Below are 12530 nucleotides of genomic sequence, written 5' to 3'. Positions count from 1 at the left end.
CTTTCAAAAATGAAATAAAAAAATAAACTTATTCCATGATTGCTGAGAGCATGAGACAACGAACTGAAAAAGGGGGCGCTGAGGGTTCTGGTGGTGGGCTGGGCTTAGAGCATCTCCAGTCGCGTCCCCCAAACCGTCCCCCAAAGCGATTTGGGGCGCGCCGGACAAAAAAAGCGTTCCAGCCGCGTCCCCCAAAGCCCTTTTTTGTCCGGCGCGCCCCGATACGGTGTCCGGCGCCCCGAGCCCGTCCCCGTCCCATAGGGGACGCACCGGGGACGCCGGACACAACGAAAAGCGAGGCCAACCGACGCGGGCCCGACCCGTCGGCGGCACGGGGAAAATTCGTCTCACACTCCCGCCAAATCCCGCCGCTCCCGCCAAATCGCGCCTATACCGCCGCGCACGGGCCTCCCAAAACATATCCTGCCGCCGATTCATTTCTCCTATCCCGCCGATTTCTTTCTCCCTCCCGCCGTGCACCCGCCGCCGCCGCTACCCTCTCCCCATTCCATGGCGCCGCCGACAGCCCCCAAAAGATGGCGAAGAAAGCGGCCAAGAAGCCGCCGGGCAATGCGACGATAGGGGCGAAAGCGCCGTTCGCGAAGCCGCGGAAGGCGCCGGCTGCGAAGAAGAAGCCTGAAGGCATGACCGAAGATGAATGGCAGCAAGATTGCCCGCGCCGGAAGCTATCGACGGCGGAGCGGAAAGGACGGAGGGCGGCGGAGCTGGAGAAGAAGGCTGCGGCGGCGCGCCGGCACCGGCGCATAATCGCCGGGTGTATCGCCGCCACCAACGCGAGCCCATATAGTACGAACGTGCCGGTGTACGTTCCGGGAGTCTTCTCTCCGTCGCAAGCCGCCTTCTACAACGACGGCCCCTCCGCCACTCCCGGGTGCGTGACGCCTAACTTGTCGCCGCACTACCAGGATGCGGCTGTCGCACGGCGGCTTCAACCCCAACAACCTCTACTCCCCGGCGTACGAGCAACGCGAGCCGGGACCCGGTCCGGACGGCGGCCCTTTCACCGGCCGCGAGGGGTCCGCTCGAATACGACGGCGCCGGTGCTCGAGGAGGACGACGGGGTTGAGGAGGAGGACGACGAGGAAGAGGACGGGGTGGAGGACGACGAGGAGGACGACGTTGAGGACGAAGAGGGCAGCGAGGAAGAGGGCGGCGAGGAAGAGGACGACGAGGGTGCCGGTGACGATGATCTCGTGGAGGTAGACGCGGACGGCGTGAGGAAGAAGAAGAAGAAGAAGAAGAAGGCGTCGGGCACACGAGGCCCGAAGTGGACGGTTCTGGAAGATCTTTGTCTGTGCGAGTCGTGGGCGACGGTGAGCCATGACTCCATCATCGGCGCCAACCAAAAAGGCGGGAAGTATTGGGCGAGGATCAAGGCCGAGTTCGATGAGCGCAAGCTGATCAACGGCGACTACCGGAAAGTGCCAATGAAGAGGAGCCGGAAGGCAATGTCGACGCGATGGGCCATCATCCAGGGCGTCGGTGAACTCCTTCCATGGGTACCATCACGACTTAGAGACCGGAGGCGACAGCGGCGCCGACGTCGGCCAACTGGTACGACTGTTTCTTCCATAATCCGTAGCGCCCACATTCTGTTCGATGAAATGACTCTGCTTTCTTTGGTTAGTTTGATCGGGCTATGGAATTGTACGCCAAGTACTCGGATGGTCACAAGCCGTTCGCGCTGACGCATTGCTATGGCAAGCTCAAAGTGAATGAGAAATGGAAGTTGACGCGCTCGTCGTTGTCCAAGGGGAAGGACGCCATTGATCCGGACGCGTCGCCGGCAACGTCGGCGGGGCGTCCTACGGCAACAAGGCTGCCAAGGCCGCCTTGGCCGACGCTGCGTCGTCCGAGAAGACGCAGGCGTCGATCACGAAATGCCTCGCCGACGTCTCCTCGACCTTTATCTCCCGCGACAAGAAGGCCGACCAAAGGTGGGCCGAGCTGCTCAAGAGGCAAGAGGAGAAGCCGGAGCTCAAGAAACGCAGGGACGACATGTCCCTGCCGAGAGCGTCGACGGAGGGAATGTCTCCCCGGACGCGAGCGGCGCACAACTTCTTCAAAGGCCGGATCCTCGACGACATCGAAGCCAAAATGGCGGCGGCGGACGCGGCGGCCCTGGCAGCGGCATCGGCATCGGCGGCAGCGGCAGCGCAGCAAGAGCAGGCCGACGCGTCTTCTCTGCTACACCTGCGTCGGCCTCCGCGTCGGCGACGGAGCGAGACGCACCATGCACAGGAACAGGCAGATCGCGACGAGGTCGTCGTGCTCGACGGGCCTGCGTCGACTCAGGACACGACGCCGTCGACCAACCCCTTCTTCTAATTTGCATGCACCACCGGTCTGTAATATGATCGCGCGCCCGAGTACTTTGATCGATCGCCGCTACTCCGATCGCGACGAACCGGCGGGAACGATCTCTTTTGAATGCATCTATTTGAATTTCTGATTGGGGGCGGCGTTTGGGGGACGCGGCTGGGGAGCGACGTCCCCCAAACGCGGCACGAACAAAACACGTCCCCCAAACGCTCGATCCGGCGCGGTTTGGGGGACGGTTTGGGGGACGCGACTGGAGATGCTCTTACACATTAGTAATTTTAACTTTGCTCCAAAACTGGGCGGGCCACGGCCTGGTTTGGCCCTCATGTAGGACGTAGCTCCTCCAGGATAACCTTATGGCATGCCACAAAATATTGAGAAACCAGAAAATGAATAGTAGTGAATCCATGCATGAGCAGCATGACGCGATATACCGAAACTTTCGTGTACTATTGATGGCAGTATTCTTTTGTTCCTTCTCTCTACAAGTTGATCAGATTTAGATCTAACAGTTTGATGCAACAAAGATCAAAAATGCTAGACTTACGGACTGACTTCTACGGAAATTGCCTACGAGATGATGTGTTAACCACCTGTTGGTTCAGCTTTTTCTCCCTTCCGTGATTTTAGGACTGGGAATGCACCAGGTGATGCCACCTGAGTCCTTAAGTCCCATTCCGTAAACATGATCTCGTAGATGTAGCATTGCTGATACTCAGGGGTCAATATGTTCCAAAATATATTCATGTCAAAAATTTGGAAAAAAATCGGACAAAAATTAAATGAAATTCATAATTCACTCAAATAGTCAAATTTGAATCAATCGAGACAAAATATATGGCCCCAAAATAATTTTGATAATTTCCAGTGATTTCCAAAAGTTCAGAAATTTTGATAGGTCAAGGAATTCAATTAATTAATATTTAATTATATATGTATTTATTTATATTTATTAAAAGGTGCAACCCATCTTAATGGGCCCTCCCGAAGGGGAGCCCATTAAGTGGCCGACCACCCCCCATGGGCTGATGGATGGGCCATCTAGGGTTGGGGTTTGAGGAGACGCATGGGCCTTGTTGGCCCAGCAGCCCCTCCCCGCTTTGGCCCAGCCCGGCCACCCTCCTTTTGTCCCACCTTGCCAAGCAACAAGATCCTCCCCTCCCCTCCCCCCTATATATAGTGGGGCACTTGAGGGAATGAGTGTACATCACAATTGGCTCGAGGAAAAGGGGAGCCCTAGATCTACTACATCCAGTACGTGAGAGCGCTGCTGGGATTCGGATCTAGGAGATCTACTTCCACAACCTCTGCTGGATCATAGAACCGGGAGTCATCATTGAACATTGTATTGAACATTGTATGTGTGCGATACTACGAGGTGTTGCACTTGTGCCACTTTACGTCGTATGAGGAGGACTGCACTCGACCCTGAGATCGTTGACGAGTACGACTACATCATCCGTGTTCTAGCGGAACGTTAACCGCTTTTGATCTACGAGGGTACGTCATCGAAACTATCTCCGTTAGAACATTACTCCTAGATATATCTGGGCGAACGAGATACGCTAGTTACAAATTTTTCGTTTTTTGCTAAGAACCCCTTCATGGAGGAGTAGGGAAATGGAGACCATGGTGAGAGGTGGTAGGTGGTGGTGGCCTTGCGAGCAGATGGATTTTGGATCGACGGAGGACGACACACCTCCTCTGCCACTGCGGATCTATGCTAGAGCAAGACGACGCGGACATGGCCGACCACATGAGCTCATGGTCGCGAGAACTCCCGCAGTTGACTCGATTTGGACCCCATGGCCACCCCTAGAGCTCCTCGAATTGGAGATCCATGGCCTCTCTTCGAGCTCCCATTGAACGTTTTTTGAGATGAGCGTTGGTGGTCGTGGTTCTTCAATTAGAGAGAAGTGGTGGCGGCAACCCGTGGTCCAGCAGCAACTCGACGAAGGACGGCTGGTGGAGAGGCATCGTCGGTGGTGGAAATCCCTCCCGAATCCGGCCTGGAGGTGAGGGTGGGGCGGCTCCCGAATCCCTCTATTCGTGTTGAGCGCCGCCACAATTCGATGCAATTGAGCGAGAACCGGCAGTGGAGTAGCTACCTACCTAGCTATATATATTCTTATTAATGTGCTACTACTACTCTATCTAGCTTTTAGTACTGTTATATGTGACATGATGTTGATGCAACATTATAAAATGTTGCTATTATGTGATTTGATATTGTTGTCAAATTAAATAACAACATCCATCTTTTTTGTATTTTTGAAAAATAATTAGCTGCATGCCACCAACACAATATGTCACCACCAGCAGAAACTCTACCAACGGCGTAGTTGCTGTGTTGGCACGCCACTACTCCGCCACGCCACCGACGTTTACAAGCAGCGAGATACCGCCTATAAAATCAAGTTTATGTTATGAAGTAAAACTCTTAAGCTTCTAGCACCCTATTTGGGTTATTAATACCCATAACATAATAATGCTAGATGCTTTTTCAGCTAGAGCTGAACTACGAACAGTAGCAAACGAGTATTCTAATGTTTTGTTACCTTTTGTAAGGATTTACCAAATCGTTCTGCCACTACAGATCAACAACCTTTTCCACCATAGTTCTTCCATCTTGGATGATTCTTGCACTTTGTCTTATTGCTTGTACAGACACAAGTTCTTGTCACTCTTCTTGTTCATTTTTGCTACCTCCACTGAAGTTGGGTCTTGAGGTGAATCCACGGTCTTCCTCTCAAAACTTTCCTTCTCCATTGCTATTGCCCCCTCGTAATTCATAGTTTTGGAGCCAGATAGCATCACTTCGTTCATGTTCTCAATAATACCGACCACATATCCTCAAGTGTCAATCATTTGCTCTTCATCCTCCGAATCTACCATGTCCATATTCATAATATTTGAAATATGTTCAGTGTCCTCTCATTCACTCTCACGTGCTCAGTCGGCTTGCCAGAAGTTTTAGTACAAGGGTTTCTCCTAGGTGGCCGGAGAAGAGTGTTGTTTCTGCTAAACCATTGGTCATTGGATATGGTCTGAGTTCTGTCCCATTCGATTCCAGTTTTACGCATATTCATCATATTCATCGTCATCGAGATCTCCATCATCACCATTGGGAGGTGGAGGAGGAGGTTGTGGATTAGTTCCTGCATCTCTCGACTCACCCTCCACTTCAAAGTCAAGTAGGTAAAACTTTTTCTTTAGCGCCATCACTCTGGAATGAGGAATTTTTTAGGCATCTTTAACGGCCAACTGAACCCTAACAATCTCATAGGAAGACTTGAAATTTTCACCCCAATCCACATTTAGAATCAGGCCAAGCACTTAGAAATATAGGCAATAACTCCCCAAGAACACCATTGTAGGGGGATACCTCAAATCTTCACCCACACAATGAACCCACTTCAGGCAAGTCATCTGCCCAGCTGATGATCTTGACTGTAATTCTTTCCTGATATTGATCTTTTTCAGACCGATCGAAGGAATGTCAATCAAGTCAGTAACCTTCTTGTGCGGTGGTAACCTAACTAAAAATTTCTTCTCCTCTAACTATCGAACCTGCTATGGGTAGTTTGCATCCCATGTCTCACTCATCTTAGTTCTAGCTCCTTCAAGCTGATCTACCGTGAGTGACTGGAATGATACTACCGTTCTTCAAATTGAGCAATTAACAGGAATCCTTTGTAGTGATATTGACATGGAAGAAACCTAGCCTACCATTGGCGGTGCCCACATACAAGTCATTGGAATTGGAATCACCCCAAATTGGATACTTGTTCATATGGTGACCTGGGATGTTGCGCATGAAACATATGCGCTCCTGAAATGGAATTTCCCACCTACTGACCAGGTTCCCCGCAATTGTAGTATAGGACTGACCTGTACCTGAGTGTAGTGTTCCCCCTGGCTAGTATGATGGCTAGCGTGATGATTCAATTTCCATGGCAGGTTTCGTGGAGAAGAAGATGAAGAACAGAGAGAGACGTAAGAGCATGTCTAACAGACCTGGGTTGGGCTCTACCCAGCCGTCTAGCATACCCGTAAATCAGCCTCCCGTATCGATTTTTCCCTGTTTTGGTTACGGGGCGGCTCTTCGCCCCCTACTTGTGCGGGGTGGGAAGGAGAATACAGGGCCAAACCACTATTCTCCCTTCCACTGCGTGCGAAGGGTTTCAGCGAAACCCAACCGCTGCCGCCCGATCTCCTCCGCCCCGCCCTTCCCGGCAACGACGCGGCCGGATCTCGCTGTCATGGATCCTCCGCAAGGCCCGCGGACCGCCGGCGGTGCACCACCTTCGGCCGCGGTGGTTGATGTCCCCGTCGGAGGTCCGCCAAACGCCGGCGATGTGTCGGCCATGATCTCCGCCACCATCCCGTTGAAGAGGAAGAGGATCCCGAAGCAGTTCTTGGAAGCCCCTGCGGCGGCCGCAGCTCCGCCGTCTGTGACTGCTGCAGATGCCAAGAAGGGGGCATGACGAAGACGAAGGCGGCCGGGCCGAGGGGTGCCCCGCCGCCCAAGGTGAAGACAGAGGCAGTCAGCCGCATCGGCCTCGCGCCTCCACCGCCCTCCAAGGCCACGGCCCCTCCTCCCTCCGTTCCATCCGCGGCGACGCCCGCGCCGCCGCCACCCTCCATTGACGTAGACAAGGTGTTCGATGTTGAGTCCACAACATCGTACATGGACATGCTCAACAATTCCGCGGTGGACTTGCACGGCGGCATCGATGAGTTCGATGGGGAGGACTATGTCGAAGGGATTGATGAGGAGGAGGAGGAGGAGGAGGATGACGGTGACGAAGCGGTCGATGACGAGGAGGTGGTTGAGGTTGATCCGGCTGCCGCCGGTTCTTCCGCGACGCGAAGCCACGCACCTCGAACTACACCGAGATTGAAGACGCGATCTTGGTCAGTGCTTGGAGTAGGGTGGGGATGGATGCGTGCACCGGAGTGGACCAAGGCGGCAAGCGCTATTGGCAGCGCATCGGGGATCTCTACCACCAGCTGAAGCCTCGCACCAAGAGTATGGCCGACAGATCCTACCGCTCCCTTGAAGGCCGGTGGAACATCATCAAACCAGCTTGTTCTCATTGGAGTGCTGCCATGGACCAAGTGGCCGACAACCCCCCTAGTGGATGCGTGCCGGAGGACTATGTAAGTTCTCCAAGTTTGTTGCTATCCATACTATGTGTTGATGATGTGCAAACATCACATTAATATTGTTGTTGTGCAGCTCAAGTATGCTCAACAGAGGTACAAAGACATGGAATTTCAGTTCCAACATTGCTCAACAGAGGTCCAAGAACAAGGAATTTCAGTTCCAACATTGCTTTATACCCTTCTTCAACATCTTCCTAAGTGGAAGTTGAGGGATAGTGAACCAAAGTGCAAGAAGGAAGAGGGAGATCATGATGATGCGCACCGACGACATGGACGAGGATCAACTGGCGTGGTGGAAGGAGACCAAGACGAACATCATGGCGAGGAAGATGCTCGCGCGTCAAGCTCGTGCTGCAAGTGATGTTGGTGCGTCGACTCCTCGAGGTGAGTCTCCGGCGAGTGGTGACGGCGCTGGCGATGGCCTCGTTGATGCTTGATCGCATTGATGATGTTGGTGGTGGTTTGAACATTGGCTATGATCATGTTGATCGCGTTGTGATGTAAAAACTATGAATTATGCATCATATGTTTTGGATGTGCTATGTTTGATCACAAATAGTTGTCTGAAATTGTTGTCTAAAACCCTGTTTTGAGGGGTTGGAAACTCGTCCGAGCTAGCAGACCCCGTAAAACAGAATCTACGAAAGATTCTGTTTTACGGAGTGGGGATACGAGGTCTGCTAGCTCGGATGAGTTTTCGGCCAGTAAAAAGTGAATACAGGACCCTCTACTCGCGTTTTACGGGGCAGAAAAATAGGAGGTCTGTTAGACAAACTCTTAGAGCATGTCTAACAGGCCCCTCAAACAGCGCTCACCCCGTATAATTCCGGCGAGATAGTGGGTGAGCCCAGTTTGGGCCGTCTAGCAGGCCCCGTATTCGGGCCGGCCCGTATCGGCGGAATACGGGGCCCAGGAAAACCACGCGGCCGCCTCCTACAAATACATGGCGAGGGTGCGAGTGGGGGTCGAACCCCTCACTCGCAACCCTAGCTCCGCCGTGCGCCGCCGCCTCCCCTCTAAGCTCCGGCGAGAAATCCCCCGCTGCTCGCCTCCGCATTCCAACCGCCGGTCGCCATGTCCGCTCGCCGAGCAGTACCGCGTGTCCCGCGAGCGGATCGAAGCGATCCCGCTCGTCGGACACCGTCGAGGAGGCGTGGTGGCGCCAATGCAAGCGCTCCGCCGTCGGGAGTCGGCGTGCGGCGTGCAGGTACCCCGGCGCGGTGTACGTGCCGTTGTACGTGCCGCCGTCGCTCCGTGAGTTCGCCGCGGGCGGGTGCTGGTACAGCGAAGATCCGCCGCTCAAGCCGATGAGCGGCCCCGAGTTCGAGAAGTGGCGCGCCCAGTGGGAGAGAAGTTGTCGGGCGAAGGCGGCATGGGACGCGCGCATCGGGAGCACCATCGGCGGAGGAAGCGGAGGAGCTCCGCGAGCCGGCGAGGAGGAAGCAGAGGAGGATGACCCCCTCTTCCTGAAGGCGGTGGCCGCATCCGAGAAGGATGCCGCCGAAGCTGCTCGGGCGGAGGCAGAGGAGGAGGTGGCGGCCATCGCCGCCGTCAAGGAATTCGAGGCGCGGGAGGCTGCCGCCAGGGCGCCATTCGTCATCCTTGACGAGTAGATAGGTTTAGATGCGATCCATTAGGATCGCGCAATGTATGATCCGTATGTATGATCCATGATGATGAACTATCGAACAAATTTCCTGGGGTTTCAATTTTTAAAAATACGAGATCTGCTAGACGGAATGATTCTTCCGTGAACAATTTTTTGATACGGGTCGAAATACTCGCGTTATACGGGACATAGAAATACGGGGTCTGCTGGACATGCTCTTAGAACTGCGCCAGATCCAGCTTACAGTCAACGTGGGATTTAGTATTGTCCAGCCTGGTTTAGGCCTTGTGGGCTCCCGATCTCAGCCCAATTTCGTACCGTGAGCGGTTTAACTCCACCACACGTCCCGAACCAGTCAGCAGACCGACATGACCAGTTTCAGCCGCCTCCCACGCTCGTCGGCGGCGCCGCCGCTGGAAGATGACGACCTGCTCTCCGAGATCCTCCTCTGCCTTCCCCCGCAGCCTTCGTCCCTCCCGCGCGCATCCGTTGTCTGCAAGCGCTGGCATCGCCTCGTCACTGACCCCCACTTCATCTGCCGCTTCCGCCGCCACCACCGCCGCAACCCTCCCCTGCTGGGCTTCTTCAACACTGATCGCGGCAGAATCTCCTTCCAGCCAATTATGGAGGCCCCCAATCGTGTCCCGTCAGGGCGCTTCTCCTTGCAGCTCCACGATGGGGACGGATTGAAGCTCCTCGGATGCCGCCATGGCCTCGTACTATTCCTCGCCTACCAGCGGAAGCAGGTCCTGGTGTGGGACCCCGTTACTGACGACCAGCACAGGATTGCCGTTCCAACGGTGTTCTACATGAACACAACCATGATCCAGGCATTCCAGGGGGGCGTGCTTCGTGCTGACGGCGAGGTCCACGACTTCCAGGTGGTCTTGGTAGCGGCGTGCGAAGACGATAGACAAGTGCTCGCCTCCGTTTACTCGTCACAGGCCGGCGGTGTATGGGGTAATCCCATCTCAGCACCGCTTCCACCCGAGGCTTATACCGACGTTCAATTCACCAATATCTGCATGCCCAGTGTGCTGGTTGGGGATTCACTTTACTGGCCGCTTAATGGAAATTTCGCTACTTCTTCATACTATATCCTTGAGTTTAATTTGGAGAGGCAGGGCCTAGCTGTGATAGAGTTGCCGGTGTATATGTCTGAAGATGATACTGACCTCACGGCTATGCGTGCAGAGGGTGGTGGGCTTGGTTTCCTCTTCGTGTCAGAAGCAGACGCCAGCGCTCAATTATGGAAGAGAAAGACCGACTGCGATGGTGTTGCCTCATGGGCGCTAGAAAGAACTATTCAACTAGACAAGCTACTTTCCTTGAATTCGGAGGTGGAGAGACAGTTCCTAATGCTTTCAGGGTTTGCTGAGTGCAATAATGTGGTGTTCTTGAAGACATGGATCGGTTCCTTCATGGTCGAGCTTGAGTCACTGCAGGTCAAGAAACTTTTTGAAACCACCCGCTTGTGGCATCCATTCGAAAGTGTCTATGTTGTCCCCGCTATCTCTAAGCAGCTAATTTATGATTCTTCGGAATCAATGCTTCAAAGTTGCTGATTACGAGTGAGCTGGTTAAGTTTGCAAAATCTTTAGGGATTGAGTTTTCAACTATTGACCTGGACATGAAGATGGGATCTGCTTGGTGGATGCTGCGCGGCGAAATTACTGAAGAAGTGTTTTACCTCTCACTCTTACTGCCTGAATCCAATTTCAGCGAAGGCAACGCGATACTGCATTCTATGTTCCGTCTGAACACAGATCGTTCATTTGCCACTACTCTCTTTATCCTTGGAGATCTCAATGCTGGCACGTGTGGCTACAATACTATGCAATCCTCGTGAAGGCATGAATCCCAATACGTTCTTTGCTATTTGCAGTGAAACATTTATATAAGATTAAATATATGTAATCCAAACGATGATATGTGATAGTGGGTGCTGTAGTATGACATATTTTGTATTACTATTCAAACTATTGAAGTTTCAGTGTTCAGGCTCTGTGTGTGCTGCTTAATTAGTAATTAACTTATGAAATATACTTGCGTATATCATGTACACTCTGTTTGATGGTGCAATTACTTGGTATAAAGTTTATGACTCAGTTGTTCATTTTATCACTTGTTGGGTAGTCCTGCTGCGATGGCCAAGTCCATTTGTTCCAGGCAAAAAAAGAACAAGCTGAGCTCATTTGACATTTTCAGGTTATATTGATTCAGATCTGAATAATCATGATCTTTTATGTTGTAGGTTTATTACTATGAATTTTTTTATTTTATTTGATGTGGCGTGGAACAAACTTGAGAATAATTTTATACAACTTCTCTCTTTTGATTAGCTACTAGTCTTTGAATCTGATGGAAGTCCTTTTTGCTTATGCAGTCCTATTGTTGGATCAAAACTGAGTTGTTTTTCTGAAGTACACCCACGAGTTTTAACTAAATGTCTCATTGATTCTTTCTTGTATCTGTTTGGAATCTTGTTAGAATGTTACTGTTGTTTCATTGTTTGACTTGTTATGCTTGTAAGAACAGACATTAATTGGTGATGACATTGAATTTCTCCTTCTGTCCCATTTGTGTGTGTATGTCTTTTTGTTGAATTTTATCTGATTTTGGCTAATGAATGTTGGAATGCATCTGTCTGCCTGGTGCTATTTGTTACTGCATAGCTGGTAATTCAACAAGCAATGAAAACAAAATGCTTTATCATGCGCATATCATGTCAAATGTTACTGATATATTGACTCAATATACTAGAAAGGAAAGACAGGGCATTTCAACACAAGTATGGCAAGTTTACTGGGGTACAGGCTCTCCTCTTCCTTGGAGAGTAATGTGTGGGGTAGAGAGCATCGGGTTGTGAAACCATGGTTTCTACGAACCAACCTGCATGTTAGTGCCGGTTCTTTCCCCATCTCTTTTTCAGTTCATCAGGTCGTTTCTTGTTAGTTCTGTGACATGTCAAATGGATATGGATTATACATACGGGGTTGACGAGACAGCCTTGTGAATCGTATACAGATATATTACAGCAATCTCCACTGCATGAACTGTTTTTTTAACCGTCATGTACCTGATGAATAGCTACATTTTTCCCAAGTTGCCGTGTCCTCTGGTAGCTTGCACCACTTCATCAATACCTGGGAGATAGCTGCATTCCCTTTCTTGACCATGTGTCGCTCGAGTATCTTCTCAGGCTTGATGTCCATAGTATTCAAGGTTGGCAGATTAGGCAAATCTTTGAACACTGGTGTATGATCAGCTCTGTATTCCTTCACTTGGGACACATGGAAGACGTTGTGGATCTTACTTGACTCTGGAAGCTCCAATTTGTATGCCACCTGCCCAATCTTTTACAGCACTTTGAACGGGCCAAAATACTTGGTCGCCCACCTGAAAGGAT

At 51.7% G+C, this 12530-nt stretch overlaps 1 protein-coding gene across 1 annotated transcript; it reads left to right on the top strand.

The window, feature by feature from the left end:
* The first annotated feature begins 9489 nt into the window (after nucleotides 1-9489).
* Nucleotides 9490-10686, top strand: LOC124697643 (F-box protein At5g03970-like). Its single transcript, XM_047230200.1, has one exon. The coding sequence runs from the start codon at nucleotides 9490-9492 to the stop codon at nucleotides 10684-10686; it is 1197 nt and encodes a 398-aa protein (XP_047086156.1).
* The last annotated feature ends 1844 nt before the right edge of the window (nucleotides 10687-12530 follow it).

This window comes from Lolium rigidum, chromosome 3 (assembly GCF_022539505.1).
Source record: "Lolium rigidum isolate FL_2022 chromosome 3, APGP_CSIRO_Lrig_0.1, whole genome shotgun sequence".
Lineage (NCBI taxonomy): Eukaryota > Viridiplantae > Streptophyta > Magnoliopsida > Poales > Poaceae > Lolium > Lolium rigidum.
Note: the sequence above shows the minus strand (reverse complement) of the source record. Positions and strands in the feature narration are given on the sequence as shown.

Bases quoted from the DNA above. Each gene is read 5' to 3' on its own strand.
- LOC124697643 (XM_047230200.1), top strand. From the start codon at position 9,490: ATGACCAGTTTCAGCCGCCTCCCACGCTCGTCGGCGGCGCCGCCGCTG.